The 15,937-nt window shown below is 45.4% G+C and overlaps 1 protein-coding gene across 12 annotated transcripts in view; it reads right to left on the bottom strand.

Moving 5' to 3' along the window:
* Positions 1-4,958: 4,958 nt before the first annotated feature.
* The window catches only part of GPATCH8 (G-patch domain containing 8), a 101,350-nt gene continuing 90,371 nt past the window's right edge, over positions 4,959-15,937 (bottom strand). For all 12 annotated transcript variants that reach the window (XM_019434758.2, XM_019434759.2, XM_019434763.2 and 9 more), the window contains 2 exons: positions 14,971-15,101; positions 4,959-11,213 (listed from right to left, as the gene is read on the bottom strand). In XM_019434758.2, coding sequence (XP_019290303.1) covers positions 7,325-11,213; positions 14,971-15,101 — 4,020 coding nt within the window. In that variant the 3' untranslated portion in view covers positions 4,959-7,324. The remainder of the gene's footprint in view (positions 11,214-14,970; positions 15,102-15,937) is intronic.

Below are 15,937 nucleotides of genomic sequence, written 5' to 3'. Positions count from 1 at the left end.
GAGGAAAGGGCTATAAGCCCTGGATACATATGGTTTCTTGGATTGCCAGAAAGGGGGTGAAGCCACCCTGGGGGTGGGTGCTAATGGCTGAAAGCCATGACTCCTCCCTTTTCCTGAGAGTAGTTTATCACCAAGTCCTGTTGGTTCTGCCTCTCAACTATGTCTCTTGAGTCTTCACATCTGCACTACCACCATTCTAGTCCGAGCTACCATTCCTATCTGCTTGGGGTAATCATGAACTAACTGATCCATACGCCTCCATTCTAACTGTTTTACAGCCCTTCCTCCCCCATCCCCCACAACTGTCTACATTGTAATCGCCCAGTGCGACTTGGTCAGAGGTGGAGGAAGGAGGAAGGAAGCTGCTGTCTCCTGATAAGAACTGAGGTTTTTATACCCTTTTGGATAAGGCACTTATCCACTTCCTGCTTCCAGGGCTTTGGTCAGCCATATTGGTGTAGCAAGCTTCTTCACTCTCCCTCCATCTCAGGCCACATCTTAATGTGGCCACAGCAGTGCAGCTGGTGCTGGCGAAATGTGTGGCCAATGGATCTTGGCCAAAGGGGAAAGGAGATGGGGAAAGAGTGGAGTCCAGGATATTCTGGCTCACAGGCTCTGGGACTATATGCCAGCTATTCATTTGAAGGCAGACCCTCCCTCTTTCTTGGGTGACAGAGCTCTTGTCCAATCAAGACTTGATTCTAGTGGGCTCCCTGCCTAGGGGACGCCTCCCTCAACTCCTCAGGCTGGCACCCTGGAGTTGGCACACATGGGAACAGCACTGATCACACTGTTTAGTCATGGTCCATTCACTGGATTGTGTCCATGACTCCCTTGAGAACAAGGTTCCTTTTTGCAGCCCCAGGGCCTAGCCAAGAGCCTAACGTGTAGTATGTGTCGCTGACAGACAGACTGAATGGAAGCATGCACTGAGGAGGAAAGATGCAAACATGGAGTCACACAGTGGAGAGAAGGAATATTTTGAGCAGAAAGGCAAGGCAATTTTCTCTGGATGACAGGAAGAGTAGTGCCAAGTCTTATTGGCACTGTAGGTCTTCCCCAAAAAAGCAGGCTCTCAGGAAGGAAATTCAAAAGATCTGCTAGGGGTAAAGGAAGACTGCCACATCCTCCTTTTGCTCTATATTTTCTAATCAAACTTAACCACCATCTATCTTATCCTGCCCAACTATCCCGTGCCATCCTTCCAGCTCCCTTCCCCTTGTAATTCACCACCTTGGCCCACAGCTCAAAGTCCTCTCCCTTACTAGATTAGAAGCTCCTTGAACTTAAAAAAAATTTTTTTAACGTTTATTTATTTTTGAGACAGAGAGAGACAGAGCATGAACAGGGGAGGGTCAGAGAGAGAGGGAGACACAGAATCCGAAAAAGGCTCCAGGCTCTGAGCTGTCAGCACAGAGCCCAACGCAGGGCTCGAACCCACGAACCATGAGATCATGACCAGAGCTGAAGTCGGACACTTAACCCACTGAGCCACCCAGGCGCCCTGAGGAACCTCCTTGAACTTTAGTCTGGATCTTCTTCACTGCTGAATCCCCAGTGCTAAGCTCACGATAGGCATACATTTGCTAGAATGAATACTTAACCCTGTCCTATACTTACCTTCTACCCTCTTCTGGTCTTCAACCAAATGGTATTACATTACTGCGGTATACTGACTGCATAGCTCAATATTGTCACATCCCACTGAAGTCTTTAATGGGTATTTATTCTGCTCAAGGCACTGAGTGATGAGGGATACAAAGGTAACTGTCAGGGATCGTTAAAGAACTTAGCCCAGAATTAGGACACAAACACACATAACTGCAGCAGAGGGACAGTAAAGAATGCCTTGAAAGGGTAGACTAACATTATGCCTAACTGAAGTCGTTTATATCTTTGCTGCTCATAACAACCCTATGAAATAAGTACTGTTATGCACATTTAAAAAAAATTTTTTTTTTAACATTTATTTATTTTTGAGACAGAGAGAGAGCATGAACAGGGAAGGGTCAGAGAAAGAGGGAGACACAGAATCTGAAACAGGCTCCAGGCTCTGAGCTGTCAGCACAGAGCCCGATGCGGGGCTCGAACCCATGGACCGCGAGATCATGACCTGAGCCCAAGTCGGATGCTTAACTGACTGAGCCACCCAGGCGCCCCTGTTATGCACATTTTATAGATGCAAAAACCGTGGTAGAGTTTTAGGTAAATTGCCCAAATTTATATGGCCAAAGGGTGGCAAAACAAGGATTCAAACATGTTTGGCTTGAATCCATCAGTCTTAAAATCTTTTTTTTTTAACACTTAATTCACTTTTGAGAGAGACAGAGCACGAGTGGGGGAGGGACAGAGAAAGAGGGAGACAGAATCTGAAGCAGCTCCAGGCTCTGAGCTGTCAGCACAGAGCCTGATGCAGGGCTCGAACCCACTAACAGTGAGATCATGACCTGAGCCGAGGTCGGACACCTAACTGACTGGGTCACCCAGGTGCCCCCCCTGCCCCGCCTTTTTTTATTGCGTGTTCTTAACCAGTACACCGTGGTGCCTTTTGTCTGAGAATGAGGGTTTTTTAGGCACAGGAAATACCATGAGAAAAGAGAGCTGCAGACCATAGAGGTCAATTATAGGGAAAGGCAAGTAGTCGACTCAACGTACGGTGTTCAAAGGGGAGGACTGGGGCACGAGAATGAAATGGAAGGCTAGGATCAAATCACTGAAGGTCCTTGAATGCCTCAAGGAATTTGAATTTTTAATCTGTAGGAGATGGAGAACCAAAGATTTTTCAAGTCAGGGAATAAGAGATACATTGACCAATTGTGCTCCCTTTTGGATGATTACACTGGCTGTGGGTAGAAGGAACTGAGAAACACAGGACTTAGCGGGAAGGTCAGATAGATGGGTGGCCACTGCAATCCTTTTGGTTAAAGGTGGTGAGGTCTGAACCAGGATACTGATGATAGGAACAAAAGAGAGAACAGAGGTTACACAATCAGTAACACTGGGGTAGGGAGGTGTCAAAAGTAATTTACAGCTTTGGTGCATGGCTGTCTGTCAGGACAGTTGTACCATCAGCTACAACTAGAAATAGGTGAAGGATCAGATTTGGGAACAAAAGAGTTTGGTATTCAAGAATTGTTTCTCACGGGTGTTCCTTTGGGGCCAGAGCTGGGTTGATCTCCCTTCTGAGATAATAGGCAGAGTGCTGACACACTGCTCCCACTTTCCCATCCCACCAACCCCGAGTCCTAGAATTCCTCAATGAATCCAGAGTTCTGTTAAGGCTTCAGTCAACAATGACTGAACTTCTATGTGCCTGGCACTGAGGTAGGTGACGTGGAGGATATATAGAGAAAAATCCTTCATTATCTTTGATGCTTCCTTGTTTAATCCTTGCATAATCCTCAGTATTTTTTGTTCCTATTTTTCAACATATAGTAAAAATGTTTACTATGCGTTCAACTCTATGTAAAACATTCTAAGGGACTTAAAAAAAAAAAAAGAGGTATAGAAATCAGTCTGTGTCCTCTCCAAGCTTAGCATTTTACTGGGAAGCAGTACATAAAATGAACCCAACACAGATTCTGAAAAGCCAGTAAGCTTGCATAGGACTCTGAGCCCAGCCAGAAATATGCTACAATAATTCAGACATGAGCTGATAAGGGGGTGGGGGGAGGTGAAGGTATTTCTGACAAATAAGAATGGGAAGGTCAACAAGGCCTGATTTAGTCATCAGGGGGTAGAAAGGGGAGTACTTCCAGGTTGCAAGTATAGGTGGCTGAGGCAGGTGGTTGAAAGAACCCTTATTGGAATCGGCTGCACATGCCCTCACACAGCACTCTCTACAGGCCAGTAGGCACACCTTGCCTGCTCAGAAAGTCACTTTTTTTAATTAAAATTTTTAAAATTGATTTTGAAAGAGCACAAGCATGAGGATGAGTAGGGGGGAGGGGCAGAGAGAGAGAGAGAGGGAGAGAATCCCAAGCAGGTTCTGTGCCCTCAGCGCAAACAAGCCCAATGTGGGGCTTGAACTCTAACCAGGATCATGACCTGAGCCGAAATCAAGAGTTGTCCAGACACTCAACTGACTGAGCCACCCAGGCGTCCTTCACTTTCACTTTGTAACATTCCTTCTTTCTGGGCAGGGATTTTGCTCAGTTAGGAAGGTAGGAAGATCTGAGCATCCAACCCAAGGTTCAAATTGAATAGCTTCTCTTTTGTCTAGGGAGAACACAGCTGCATGAGAGATTAGGAAAGAAACAGACTTTGTACTCCTCCTTCCTGAAAGTCTGAGGAAGAGAGAGGGATCTCAATTTATCATTACAAATCTATGGTTAGCTTTTGAAACTAAACTTCCTCTGCCTTTTGTCATTTTTTTGATACAGAAGAGTAGAGAGAGGTTTTTATCTGCTGTAACAATTAGGGCACACTTCCTTTTACTACGCAGCTCTGAAGCATTGTTATTATTATGAGGTTAAGAAGAATAACTCAAGACTGGTTCGGGTATACAAAACTCCATCAGGAAGGCAAAATCCAGGCAGATGACTTGTAATCCCACTGCCCCTGAAGTGCATTCCAAATCCTGAAAATTGAAGCCAGAAATTCCAATGCCGTTTAGTGAGCACCTACATGCCACACATTCTACTACACAGAGATTGTATTTCAACTGAGCGAAAAAGTAGACATAGAAGAAAATTCTCATGGGAAAGTGTGGCAACGAGGTGCATATTCCAAGACATCCACCTAAGACTAAAAGAAAATTAACCACTATTATTTCCTCCCACAGCACAATCTGCTGCTACGTGGGCAGCCTGTCTTGAGAAGCTCAATTCCAAACATCATAAGCAACTCGTTCACAAGACTCTATTCCTTGATCACTTCAAACAAGGTATTATTTGTAACCCACAACTCCATCCCTTCCCAACTTGAGTGGATGGGACAACAATCACGACAGACTCTGCTAAGTTTCCACAAATCATTGGTTTATTAGAAAGTTCCTTTCCCTAATTTTACAGCATATATATCTCTATCATATGTGATAAAGTTAAATACAATCTGTAATGTTTGTAAGTAAGGATAGGTTATTTTGTTTTTTAAGTTTTAAAATCACTATTCTGAAAGTTAAAGAAAACTGCCCCCAGGAAGGTAGAGAGGCAGCCAGAGTATGGCTCAATCTACAAGCTAATGGGAAGCAGCACAAAAATGTTAATACTGTATTATTTAAATATTTACATGGGCTGAAAGCAAAGAAAAATGAGTCCCTTCACTTCAAACAGATGATTTCATTTTTCCAGTGCTAGTTATCCAAAGTGATGCTTCTGAATCAGAGGAGGAGCACTGAACAGGTAGGAGGCTCAGGCAGGAGCCTTGTTTGCCCAGCACTTGCTTCTCATAAACTCAAAACCTTTTTCTTTTGGGAATCTGAGAAGAAAGGCAGAACCCAGAGCCTTGGCCCAAGTGAGTAGGGTTTGATTTTTCCTGTCCGGTAACCACCCAACCAATTCCAGCCACAGGAATGGGTAGGGAAATGCCAAATAGAGAACTGCTACCTGCACCAAAGATGAGACCTGCAATATAAACACCTTTGGGCCAGGACGTGAATTAGGTCTGAGAGCCCTGGTGAAAGGCAAGAGGAAGAAGAGGAATGAAGGTGGTACTTCCTCCGGTAGGTGTCATGGGAGAAAAGGAAAAAAAAAAAAAAATCTTCACTGCTTAAACTAAGCTGGGCAGAAGGCATGGAAACTAGGAAGCAAAATAATCTGCAGTATCTATAAATATGCTCACCTCCCAACAAGGGGGGAAGAAACTGTCCCAACTCATCATCCTCAAGTCTACTTCTACTTCTGCTTCTAGCCAACCCAGAAGGCACATTAAAAACAAAAGAAAACAAACAACAACAACAAAAACAACAACAAAAACTGTCAGAGGGGGGCTAAGTACTAGGAAGGCAAATGGACTGCCCGGAACAAGGTCCCCAGAAAACCCAGGAAATCCCCCAGACAATCACTCTGAATCTCCCTGCTTCCAGAGAACAAAGCTCTCAAATTTCTCTCCTCCTCTGTGGGCTCACCTCTCTGTATAAAACTGCAAAGCACATGAGGGAGATGTCATAACTGAGGCCCCCTCTGACACCCCCAGCTGACTGCTGCCCGTTAGTTGAAAAACAAAAACAAAAACAAAAAACAACCAAATCCCAGTGCTGGGGGCACCACTTACTGCAAATTAACTAAACGTTCTGTCCCAGCAAAAAATGTTAAACAATTGTTCTTTTTTTGTTTTAACATTTTTATAGTTCATAACTTCAAAAAATACATGAGCTTGATAAAATATACATGCTTAGTCATTTTTGCATCTAGCAGAAAACAGATACTTTATTTTTTGTTTTCATTTTATAACCTTTAAAGTTTCTTAGTTCAACTAGGGCAAACATATTTACACAAAGCCACCAGAACAAGGATCACTTAAAGAGCTGGATGTAAAAAATATTATTGCAGTATACTACAAATATGGAACTTTTTTTTTTTAATATGAGCTACAAAAAGCAGCATTTACGTTTATAGAGTTCAGTGCAATTTTTTTACATTAAAAAAAATCCTATAAATTAAGAAGGAAACATCAACATGACAGAAGAAAATACACCCTTCAGACACATGAGCTCCTCTCTGGGGAAGCACATGGGCGACTCTATGTTCCGCATAGCTTCTATTCATGAGAGGATCTTCTTTTCTGGGATATGCAGATACCTCTTCTGGGATGAGGGATATGAGGACAACAGTGCCAAATGTGTGGCTTTCTGTTTGTGTGGGAAGTGGACTGATTGAATAACAGCCTGAGTAGCATCTGGTTCCAGGTCAGACTCCCTTTCCACCTCACCCGGGATAGCATAAGGTCACCAAGGGATGGTCAAAGACACTGAGAGGGCAGGACCAGATGGACAAACCTCCGGCCAGAGAGGAAAAATGTTTTAAAATTTACAGAAGGGAAGAGTGGAGGATAAAAAGTAGAGGGAAGAGAGGAATATCCAAACTTGACAGTTTGGAGATGTTGCCGCAGAGGGGTGGGTAGCACTTACTGGTGTTCCCTAGCTTAGAAACACAGGAGAGGGAGGGACAAACAGAAAGGGGGGGAAGGGGAAAAGAAAATCCCTGATAGTAAACCCAAAGCAAACCTCAAATCTAAAACCACCCCTGCAAGCCAAAACTCGATTCTTTGGCTGTCAGACACTGCCCATCCCAGCTTCTACTTGCTGGTATTAATGGCTCAACACTCCCGAGGGAAGATATATGGGTCACCTTCCCTGGCCCTACCTGGGCTCCCATCCCCCAACTCATGTGCCATGGCTAGGCGGGTGCTGCAGGTCCTGACCTGAGAAGATGGGGTGAAGTAGTGGGTGAAGGTGGAGGGCGGTGGCAGCTGCTGCAGCAGGCCGCGGAGCAAGCAGGGTAGGGTAGAGGGCAGCGTGTGGGACAGGATGGAAGGTGAAGGGCCCAGGATGAATGGCTGAGGCGGGAATGATGTGGATGGGATGGCTAGCGAGAAAGGTGGCCGGGTGGCCAGGGATGATTGAGTGAGTGAGGTGGGACAAGGAAATGGGGGTCAGGTGGGGCTGGGGAATATGATGCACTTGGGCGAGCGGCTGGGGATGAGGGTGGGGGTGAATCCCGATGGCGGCGGCAGCTGCCGCTGCATGATGTTGCAGGATGGCATGCTGAACAGTTGTGATTGAGGTGGCAGAGGCTGTGGCTGGCTGCTGAATGTGGATAGGCTGCAGGGCTGGAGTGGCTGGGGCCAGGGCAGCCGAGGCTGGAAAGGCCTTTACTTGCTTGGCTAGAAGCTGCTGCTGGATGTGCTGTTGTGCGGCCTGCTGGAGCTTGCTGTACTTCTCCATCTCCTCAGGGGTGAAGGTGATGGGCTGGCTCTCTAGGGGGGCCAAGGAAGCATCCTCAGCCCCGTCAGCTGACTCAATACTAGGATCCCCACTGGGAGGTGCATAACTGGGGAAGTGCTCAAGGTCTGGCGCTATAGGCAGCAAGCTGGATTCCACAGGGCCTGGCTGACTGCCACTATCCAAGGACTCTAGGGTGTCCCCATCGCTGGGGTCAGGGAGGTAGTTATGGGAGATGGTGGGGTCCCCAGGATAGCAGTCTGAGTGCACTGGGGTGCCTAGTGGAGCAACAGGGTGATCAGCAGTAACTTCTTCAGACTTTGGCTCTTCTGGGGGTGGGTCTGATAAGGGGCCAGCTGTTTCCTCTGAGGGGAACTGATGTCCAAATGGGGCATCACTACTCCCTGGAGGCCCTTCTTCTGTCTCTGACTGTTCTTGCTCTTCCCCCCTTTCTAAGCCAGACTCTTCACATTTCTTGCTGTTCGGCTTTCGGGTAGCTGGGAGCTTCCCTATCAATGGAAGAACAGGCTTATTGCCAAGAGATGGGGGGAGCTTGGGCCCAAAATAACCTTGTGGGGGGTCCTTGAGCTTGAGCCCAGCTTTAGCAGGGGTGGCCAGCACCTCCTCACTCACACTGGGTTTCTTCTCCACTTTCCTTGACTGAATCTTCTCCAGGAGCAGTTTGGCAGTAACGGAGTTCTTGTCTTCGGGGCTGCAGTCACCTTCCGACCCCCTTCCGGCACCAATGTTGCTGTTCTGGGAGGGCAGGCCTGTCCCTTTACCATCGTCTCCTCTGCTGTCATCTTTCTTCCCAGGACCTTCTCCCCGGCCTGGTCGGAAATAGTGGGGAGACTGGGAGCGGTAGATTTTAGAGCGGATGAAGTCTCGACGACCAGAACGCCTCTCCTCAGGGCTTTCGTGACCCCATGATCCCTTCCTGGAACCTGATCGCTGGGAAGGGCTCCTGGTGCTGCGGCTGCGGTCACGGCTATAGCTTCGGCTCCGCTGCCAGCTGTGGGCCGTGGTGCTGCGGCTTCTCCGTTTGCTCCGGCTGCGACTACAGCTGCTGCTGCGGCTGCGGCCCCGGGACCTTGAGCGCTCCCTGGTATGACTCCGAGACCGGCTTCGGGACTGGCTGCAACTGAGGCTATAGTCGTCATCAGAAGAGGAGTACTTGTGCCGTTTGGACCGGTGTTTGGAGCTGGCATAGTCCGAGTCGTCAGAGTCATGGGAGCGCTTGGAGTGCCTTCGAGATCGGTCACTATAGTCACTGTAGCTGTCATCAGAGTAACTGCGCTGTCTGCTGTAGCAGCTCTGGTCTGAAGAAGCATCGGAGCTACTTGAGTAAGAACGCCGGGAGGAACGGTGTGAGGAATGGCGCCGGCCCGACCGGGAACGGCTCCGGGAATGCTCACTGCCTGAGTCTTCCTCCTCTTCCTCCTCCTCACTGTACTGGGACGGAGACTTCTGGTGTAGCCGGTGTGACGAAGCATCGTCACTATCTTCATCTCCACTACTGGGTCGACTTCGATGGCTGGACCGGCTGCTCCGTTTGGCGCCAGCTCTTCGCTGGCAGGATGAAGTTAGAGGCTCACCTTTGTGTTTCTTCCCACCATGATCCTGGGAGCTGCCACCACCTCCACCTTCGTCCTTCTTGCCGCTGCTCCCTTCTTCAGCTGGGAGGGATCTCCGCTGGGAGTCATCTTGAGCTCGCCGCCGTCGTCTTGGTGGTGCAGGGCTACCACTCCCAGGGGGTTCTGGTTTGGGTCCCCGTTCAGAATCCGCGGGGGCCGATGACTTGTTCTTCTTTCGTTTTCGTTTCTTGCGCTTCTTAGACTTCTCCCCAGACTCTGTCTTAGAGCTTTTCTCTTCCGGGTCAGCCTTATGTTTCCGTTTGTGTTTGCTGGATTTTTTGTGCTTCTTTTTCTTTTTGTGTCGGTGGGACTTCCCAGATCGTTCTTTCTTGCTAGGAAGGCTTCTCCCTGTGTCCTCTGTCTCTGACCCATGGCTGCCTCCAGGTTCTTGCTTGTTCAGACTGCTACAGGCAGACCCAGAAGCAGGTGCATCCATTCTGCCTCCTGAGGAATGTTCTACATTCTCTCCACCCTCTTTGCTTTTATTTGGCTCACCAGCATCAAGGCCCTGGAGATGGTCCTTTGAGGAGCCTCCTATGTCCTTTGGTTTTTCGGTCCCTTTAGCTCTGGCATCTTTGTTCCTTGAAAGTTTAAAGTCAAAGTATAAAGGGTTACAACTGTATGAAATGGAGGGTTCTGCCTTGGTAAAAATTAAGAGTTCCGATGGCCACTGGAGGGCAGTGCTTTCATCTTTGCTCAAAACTGGAAAGAAGGGACCAGTAGGATGTTTGGGTCCCTCCTGGCTTTCTTTCCCTGCTGGGGTGATCTGAGAGGTTTCTTTAGAGGGGTCAGACTCACATATTTGATTCTCTGAAGCCTTCTGACATGGACTCTCTAAACTCTGCTCACTTACATCCCCTCCTGAGGTCTTCTTTGTCTCAGCTTTGCTTCCAGGCTCTGAGGGCTCTGCGGCACTGGTTTCTGTCTGTTGCTCCAAGACTTCATCAACTGTCTTTTCTGCTCCTTGGCTTGCTATCACCTTGATACAGCCTTTAGGCTTGGGAGAACTGCTTTTTTTGCTCTCTAGGGCATTCTTTGGGTGCATACTATTATCACCTTCCATCTGTTCACTGGCTCTCATAAAGAGTAGGAAGGGGAAATTTGGTTTTACTTTGCAGTGTGCTGGGGGAATGTAGTGGTAATACTCTGGCTCTGCAGCCCCAGCTCCTTCTTCTCGCTTCATTCTTTTTAACTTAGATAATGTTGAGGCTAGGGACCCTCCATCCTGAGGGTCTTCATCCTCTTTTTTACCATCAAGATTACTGCTACCATCAGATTCTCCCATCTTCTGCAATCCTTGGTCAGAACCTTTCTCATCAGCTTTGGCTCCATCTTCAGAGGGTCCTTCCTCTGCGTGGTCCTTGAACACTGACGCTATTGATTCGAGTTTGACAGGAGCCTTCTTGGCAAAGGAAAATGACACTCCCAATTTCTGCAGTGGAGTTCCTGGATTATTCTTAATGCCAAAGCTGATGCCTTGGGAGGCTAACCCAGGAGCCTGTGCCAGTCCAGAGGTATTAGTGCTTTGTATTGCAGTGAAAGGGCCTCCTTTATCTGTGGAGAATTCAGATCCCAGGCCACAAGTGGCTGTGGCACTTGTGCCACTGTTTGTAGCTGACTCATCTTTATCATCATCTCCGCCTTCTTCATCTACAGCCACTGTGGTTGGTCTGAACATGGGACCGCTTCCAGGTGCACTGCACAAGGGTTTAGAAAAATAACAAAAAAGGTTAGCGGTATACACTTCATACTTCTTATATAACACTTCTCTCTCACGTTCCACCGTTCATTGCAGGTTGGACCCGAAGACACTGAGTGGCGGTCATTTCCTAGCCCTGTGCCAAAAAGAGATACTTGCTCAGTGGGTTTAGGCAAAGTCTCATACTGTTAGCATACTAATTAGCTGTACTCCCAGGGCCAGCCAGTTAATACTATTTCTTCCTAAGCTGTCCAGAATTTAAAAAGTAAAGCTTTATTACACAATTCAAATAGTCTGTCATTACCACCTGGTACAGCTGACCCATCCTGTATTTGTTCTCATTTCTTTTTTAAGTTTATTTATTTTGTTAGGTAATCTCTACACCCAATGTGGGGCTTGAAGATCAAGCGTTGTGTGCTCTTCTGACTGAGCCAGCCAGGCACTCCTGTTCTCATTTCTTACTGAATCATTCCACCCATCAGTATGCCATCAAATGGGTGGCTGAACATCTATTCACAAAGATTGTATTTCATTCAGCTCAAAAAAACCCTCTAATTTCCTCTGTGTTTTCAAATTATACTTTTTTTTTTTTAAGTATATTCATTTATTTTGAGAGAAAGAGTGAGCATCGAGTGGGGCAGGGGCAGAGAGAGGAGAGAGAATTCCAAGAAGGCTCCACACTGTCAGCACAGAGCCCGATGCGAGGCTAGGACCCACATGACCTGAGCCAAGATCAAGACTGGACGCTTAACCGACTGAGCCACTCAGTTGCTCCTCAAATTTTACTTTTTAAAATGTGGATATCTTCTGAGTTTATCACAGTCAGAAACTTCCACTGTGTTACTCTATGGTAGTCTCTGGTTAGTATGTCTGGCATTTGCTTTGGTTTTTTGATTTCTGGACATTCTGTACGATGATCATGATGCTACCAAACACTTTCTCAGCTCTGAAAAAAGGAACACAGAGAAGCCTCAAAGCCAGTGTTTTAAACTCATGTCATGTCTGAAATTTTTACAGTGTGTGGACTATACACTTGAGGTACCTTTCAAGCCAAACTTAAGGTAAACTTATCAGGTATCTATTTAGATGAAGTCTTGTTATCTGATCCCTAGCTACAAGCTATCCTAAATTCAGGGACTACATATATTTGGATGATATGTTATCCCTTGTTCTCTAAAAACTCTTGCTAATGAAAGACAGGAACCCAAAAGATTTAGATAGCAAGAGACACACTGTGCCACGAAACCTACCTCATGGCAAAGAGACCCTCTAGGTGAATAAGAAGGGATCTTATTTTGTTCTTTTGCTTACTCTTTACCATGTTAATTCAATAATACATATGATGGGGTCATGCATTATTAATTCTGGGACAATGAAATACCTGATGATTGGTCAAACCTTCTTTTATTCTCCCAAGAGATTACTTGGTCATCTTTTAACTGTTTGCTTATGAAACTGACAACTACCAAGACACTTCTGAAGAAAAATATGTATTAAAATACATCCTAAGTTAGAAAGTGACCCGGTATATACTTTTTGAGAAGATAGCTTTGTGATATGCCCAAGAGTAACATGTTACTATATAAAAAGCTGCCCAAAGAAGGAATCAGAACCAGTTTATAGGCAGTTTAACTCAACATTAGAGCTCAGCAGTTAATTCTGTTTCACAACTTATACTATGTGTTCTCTCCCTTCCTTCTTTTTCCAAAACACTCAGAGAAGTAAGTAAAAAAAGGATCCAGAGACAAAATGAACCTAGTAAGTCCAGGAACTTGGTATCTGTGGCCCCAACTTGGCTGTAAACTTTTAAAAACCATAGTCAGGGGCGCCTGGGTGGCTCAGTCGGTTGAGTGTCCGACTTCAGCTCAGGTCACGATCTCGCGGTCCGCGGGTTCGAGCCCCGCGTCAGGCTCTGGACTGATGGCTCAGAGCCTGGAGCCTGCTTCCGATTCTGTGTCTCCCTCTCTCTCTGCCCCTCCCCTGTTCATGCTGTGTCTCTGTCTCAAAAATAAATAAACGTTAAAAAAAAAAAACAAAAAACAACACAACCATAGTCATAGTTTCTTTCTACTGTAACCAGTTACTTCCTTTGATCCTGGACAGCCATTAAAAACAAACATGGGGGGCACCTAGGTGGCACGGTCGGTTAAGCGTCTGACTCTTGATCTCGGCTCAGGTCATGATCTCATGGTTCATGAGTTCAGCCCCACATCATGCTCTGCGCTGACAGCGTGAATGAAGCCTGCTTGGATTCTGTCTGCCTTCTCTCTGCTCCTCCCCTGCTTGTGCTCTCTCTCAAAATAAATAAACTTGGAAAAAAATAAACAAACAAACAAACATGGGGGCCTAAGTCTTTCTCATCAGGGCACATACTGCATGAATCCTCAGATGCTTTGGGTCCCCAAAGTCTAGTTGCTTGGAAATTCCACCCCAAGTGGGGTAAATTCCACCTAAGGCTAAATACCAGCTCCCAAGTTTTAATCATCAAGAACCATGAAGGAAGATTAAAAAGAACACTCAAGAAGGTAGGAACCTGCAGAGAAATAAATGGATAGAATACTTAGGTTTTAGTGGTTATTACTAACTGTATAGTACTTAAAAGGAAGTTATAACACTTGAATCTTTGCGCCAGTACTTTTTAGCTATAAAACAGAATACTGTAATATATGTGCTTTTCTACAGAAGAATGCTGAAAAATGGGAAAAATATTTGTAGAATTTATCAATTTACTGAGCATCTTCTATGGCATGGCACTCTAAGGCCTTTTTTTATTTTTTATTTTTTATTATTTTTTTTTATTTGAGAGAGAGAGAGAGAGAGAGAGAGAAAGAGAATGAACATGAGCAGGGGAGAGGGGCAGAGGGAGAAAGAGAATTTTAAGCAGGCTCCACGCCCAGTGTGGAGCCTAATGTGAGGCTTGATTTCACAACTATGAGATCATGACCTGAGCTGAAATCAAGAGTTGGACACTTAACTGACGGAGCCACCCAGGCTCCCCTATAATGCACTTTTGATGAAAAGATAATCACTCCTCACAACTGTAAGAGGTAAATTGTTACTATTATCATCTCCATTTTATAGATAAGGAAACTGAGGCATAGAGCTTAGATAACTAAGGTGGGACAGAAGGTAGGATAGGGCCTCAGAAGTGCATATTCCTCATCAGTATATTACACTCTAATTACAGATATGCTTTCAGTTTGAAAGAAAGATACACTAATTAGTATTGTAATTCCTTTTTTATTTTTTTGACAGGAAGAGTGAGCGGGAGGGAAGGGCAGAGGGAGAAGGAGAGAGAGAATCTTAAGCAGGCTCCATGCCTAGCACAGAGCCCCACAAGGGGCTTGATCTCACAACTGTGAGATCATGACCTGAATTGAAATCAAGAGTCAGATGCTTAACCAACTGAGCCACCCAGGTGCCCCAAGGGTTATAATTCTTAAATCTTAAATTATAATCTAAAATCTTAAGGATTATAACTATCTGTAGAACCCTCTGGGAGAAAATATCCTCAGGGTGCCTGAGTGGCTCAGTCAGTTAAGTATCTGACTCGTGACTTTTAGCTCAGGTTATGATCTCACAGTTCGTGAGTTTGAGCCCCACAGAGGGCTCTGTGCTGACAGTGCAGAGCCTGCTTGGGATTCTGTCTCCCTCTCTCTCTGTCCCTCCCTGTCGTGCTCTCTCAAAAAAATAAATAAAAATAAAACGTCGAGAGGAAAAAAAAAAAAAAAGAAAATAAAGGAACATATCCTCACCATTCAGCTTGTTTCCTTTGCTCAGCCAATTCATGGAGCCGCCGAAGGGCTTTTTCCTGTTTCTTCTCATCTTTGCGGGATCTTGAAGAGACATTTCGAGCAAACTCTCTCTGCTTGAGATCTTTCAATCTCTGGTGTAACAACAACAACAACAAACAAAAACAAAGGGAACAGAGGGTGGGTGATTTAGAATAATTTGGGGATCCTGAAAACAAGGCCTTTAGAATATTTACCCTCAATCAATGGTTATAGTGCTAGCGTAGAACACACTGTTTAATACTCTCAGTAACTGAAACCACAATGGCAGATTACTTTGGATAAAACACTTGGAGTACCTGCATTTCTAATTAGGACAGCATACCACTTACTTTACTGGGCAAAATTAAATGTTTTCAGATACAACAAGCAAATTTTAGAACATTAGGAGGAAAAAAAAAGGGACTATTTAATCACCTGCTCCTCCAGGATGCAAAACTAAACAAACAGAACATGAGATAAATTGTAATAACACAAGCCAAAGAGAACAGAAAGGGGTTAGGCTAGTACAGAAAATTACCCAGGAGTAAGATCTTAAAAAGCAATGTACAGCTTACATGGGGAGGTTATGTGAATCAAAACAAATAGAAAGCATACTTTTATTTCACCATAAAAAGGTGCTATTTCTTTTCAGCATGAAGTTTTCCTGTGACTATCACACAAACCATCTTCCAATGCTAGCATGTTCAGAGCTCACCAGTCTGACCACTTGCGTCTGGTCAGTCTGCTGAAATTAGAGAGTAATATGTATAGCTTTTCCATTCCTTCATGGCCCTGAGAGGAACATCCAGGGGATGAGGAGAGAACAGAGATAAGTCAAAGGATTTATTACTTAAAATCCTGATAAAAGAATGAATCTTTTATTCTCAGAAACTAGTATATAATTTTCCTTAAAACAAAACAAAACAACAACAACCAAAAAAGAACAGTG

The sequence above is a fragment of the Panthera pardus genome, unplaced genomic scaffold, assembly GCF_024362965.1.
Source record: "Panthera pardus isolate Hobbes unplaced genomic scaffold, ASM2436296v1 HiC_scaffold_3, whole genome shotgun sequence".
Taxonomy (NCBI): domain Eukaryota; kingdom Metazoa; phylum Chordata; class Mammalia; order Carnivora; family Felidae; genus Panthera; species Panthera pardus.
The sequence above is the reverse complement of the archived record's forward strand: the minus strand, read 5'-3'. Positions and strand labels throughout refer to the sequence as shown.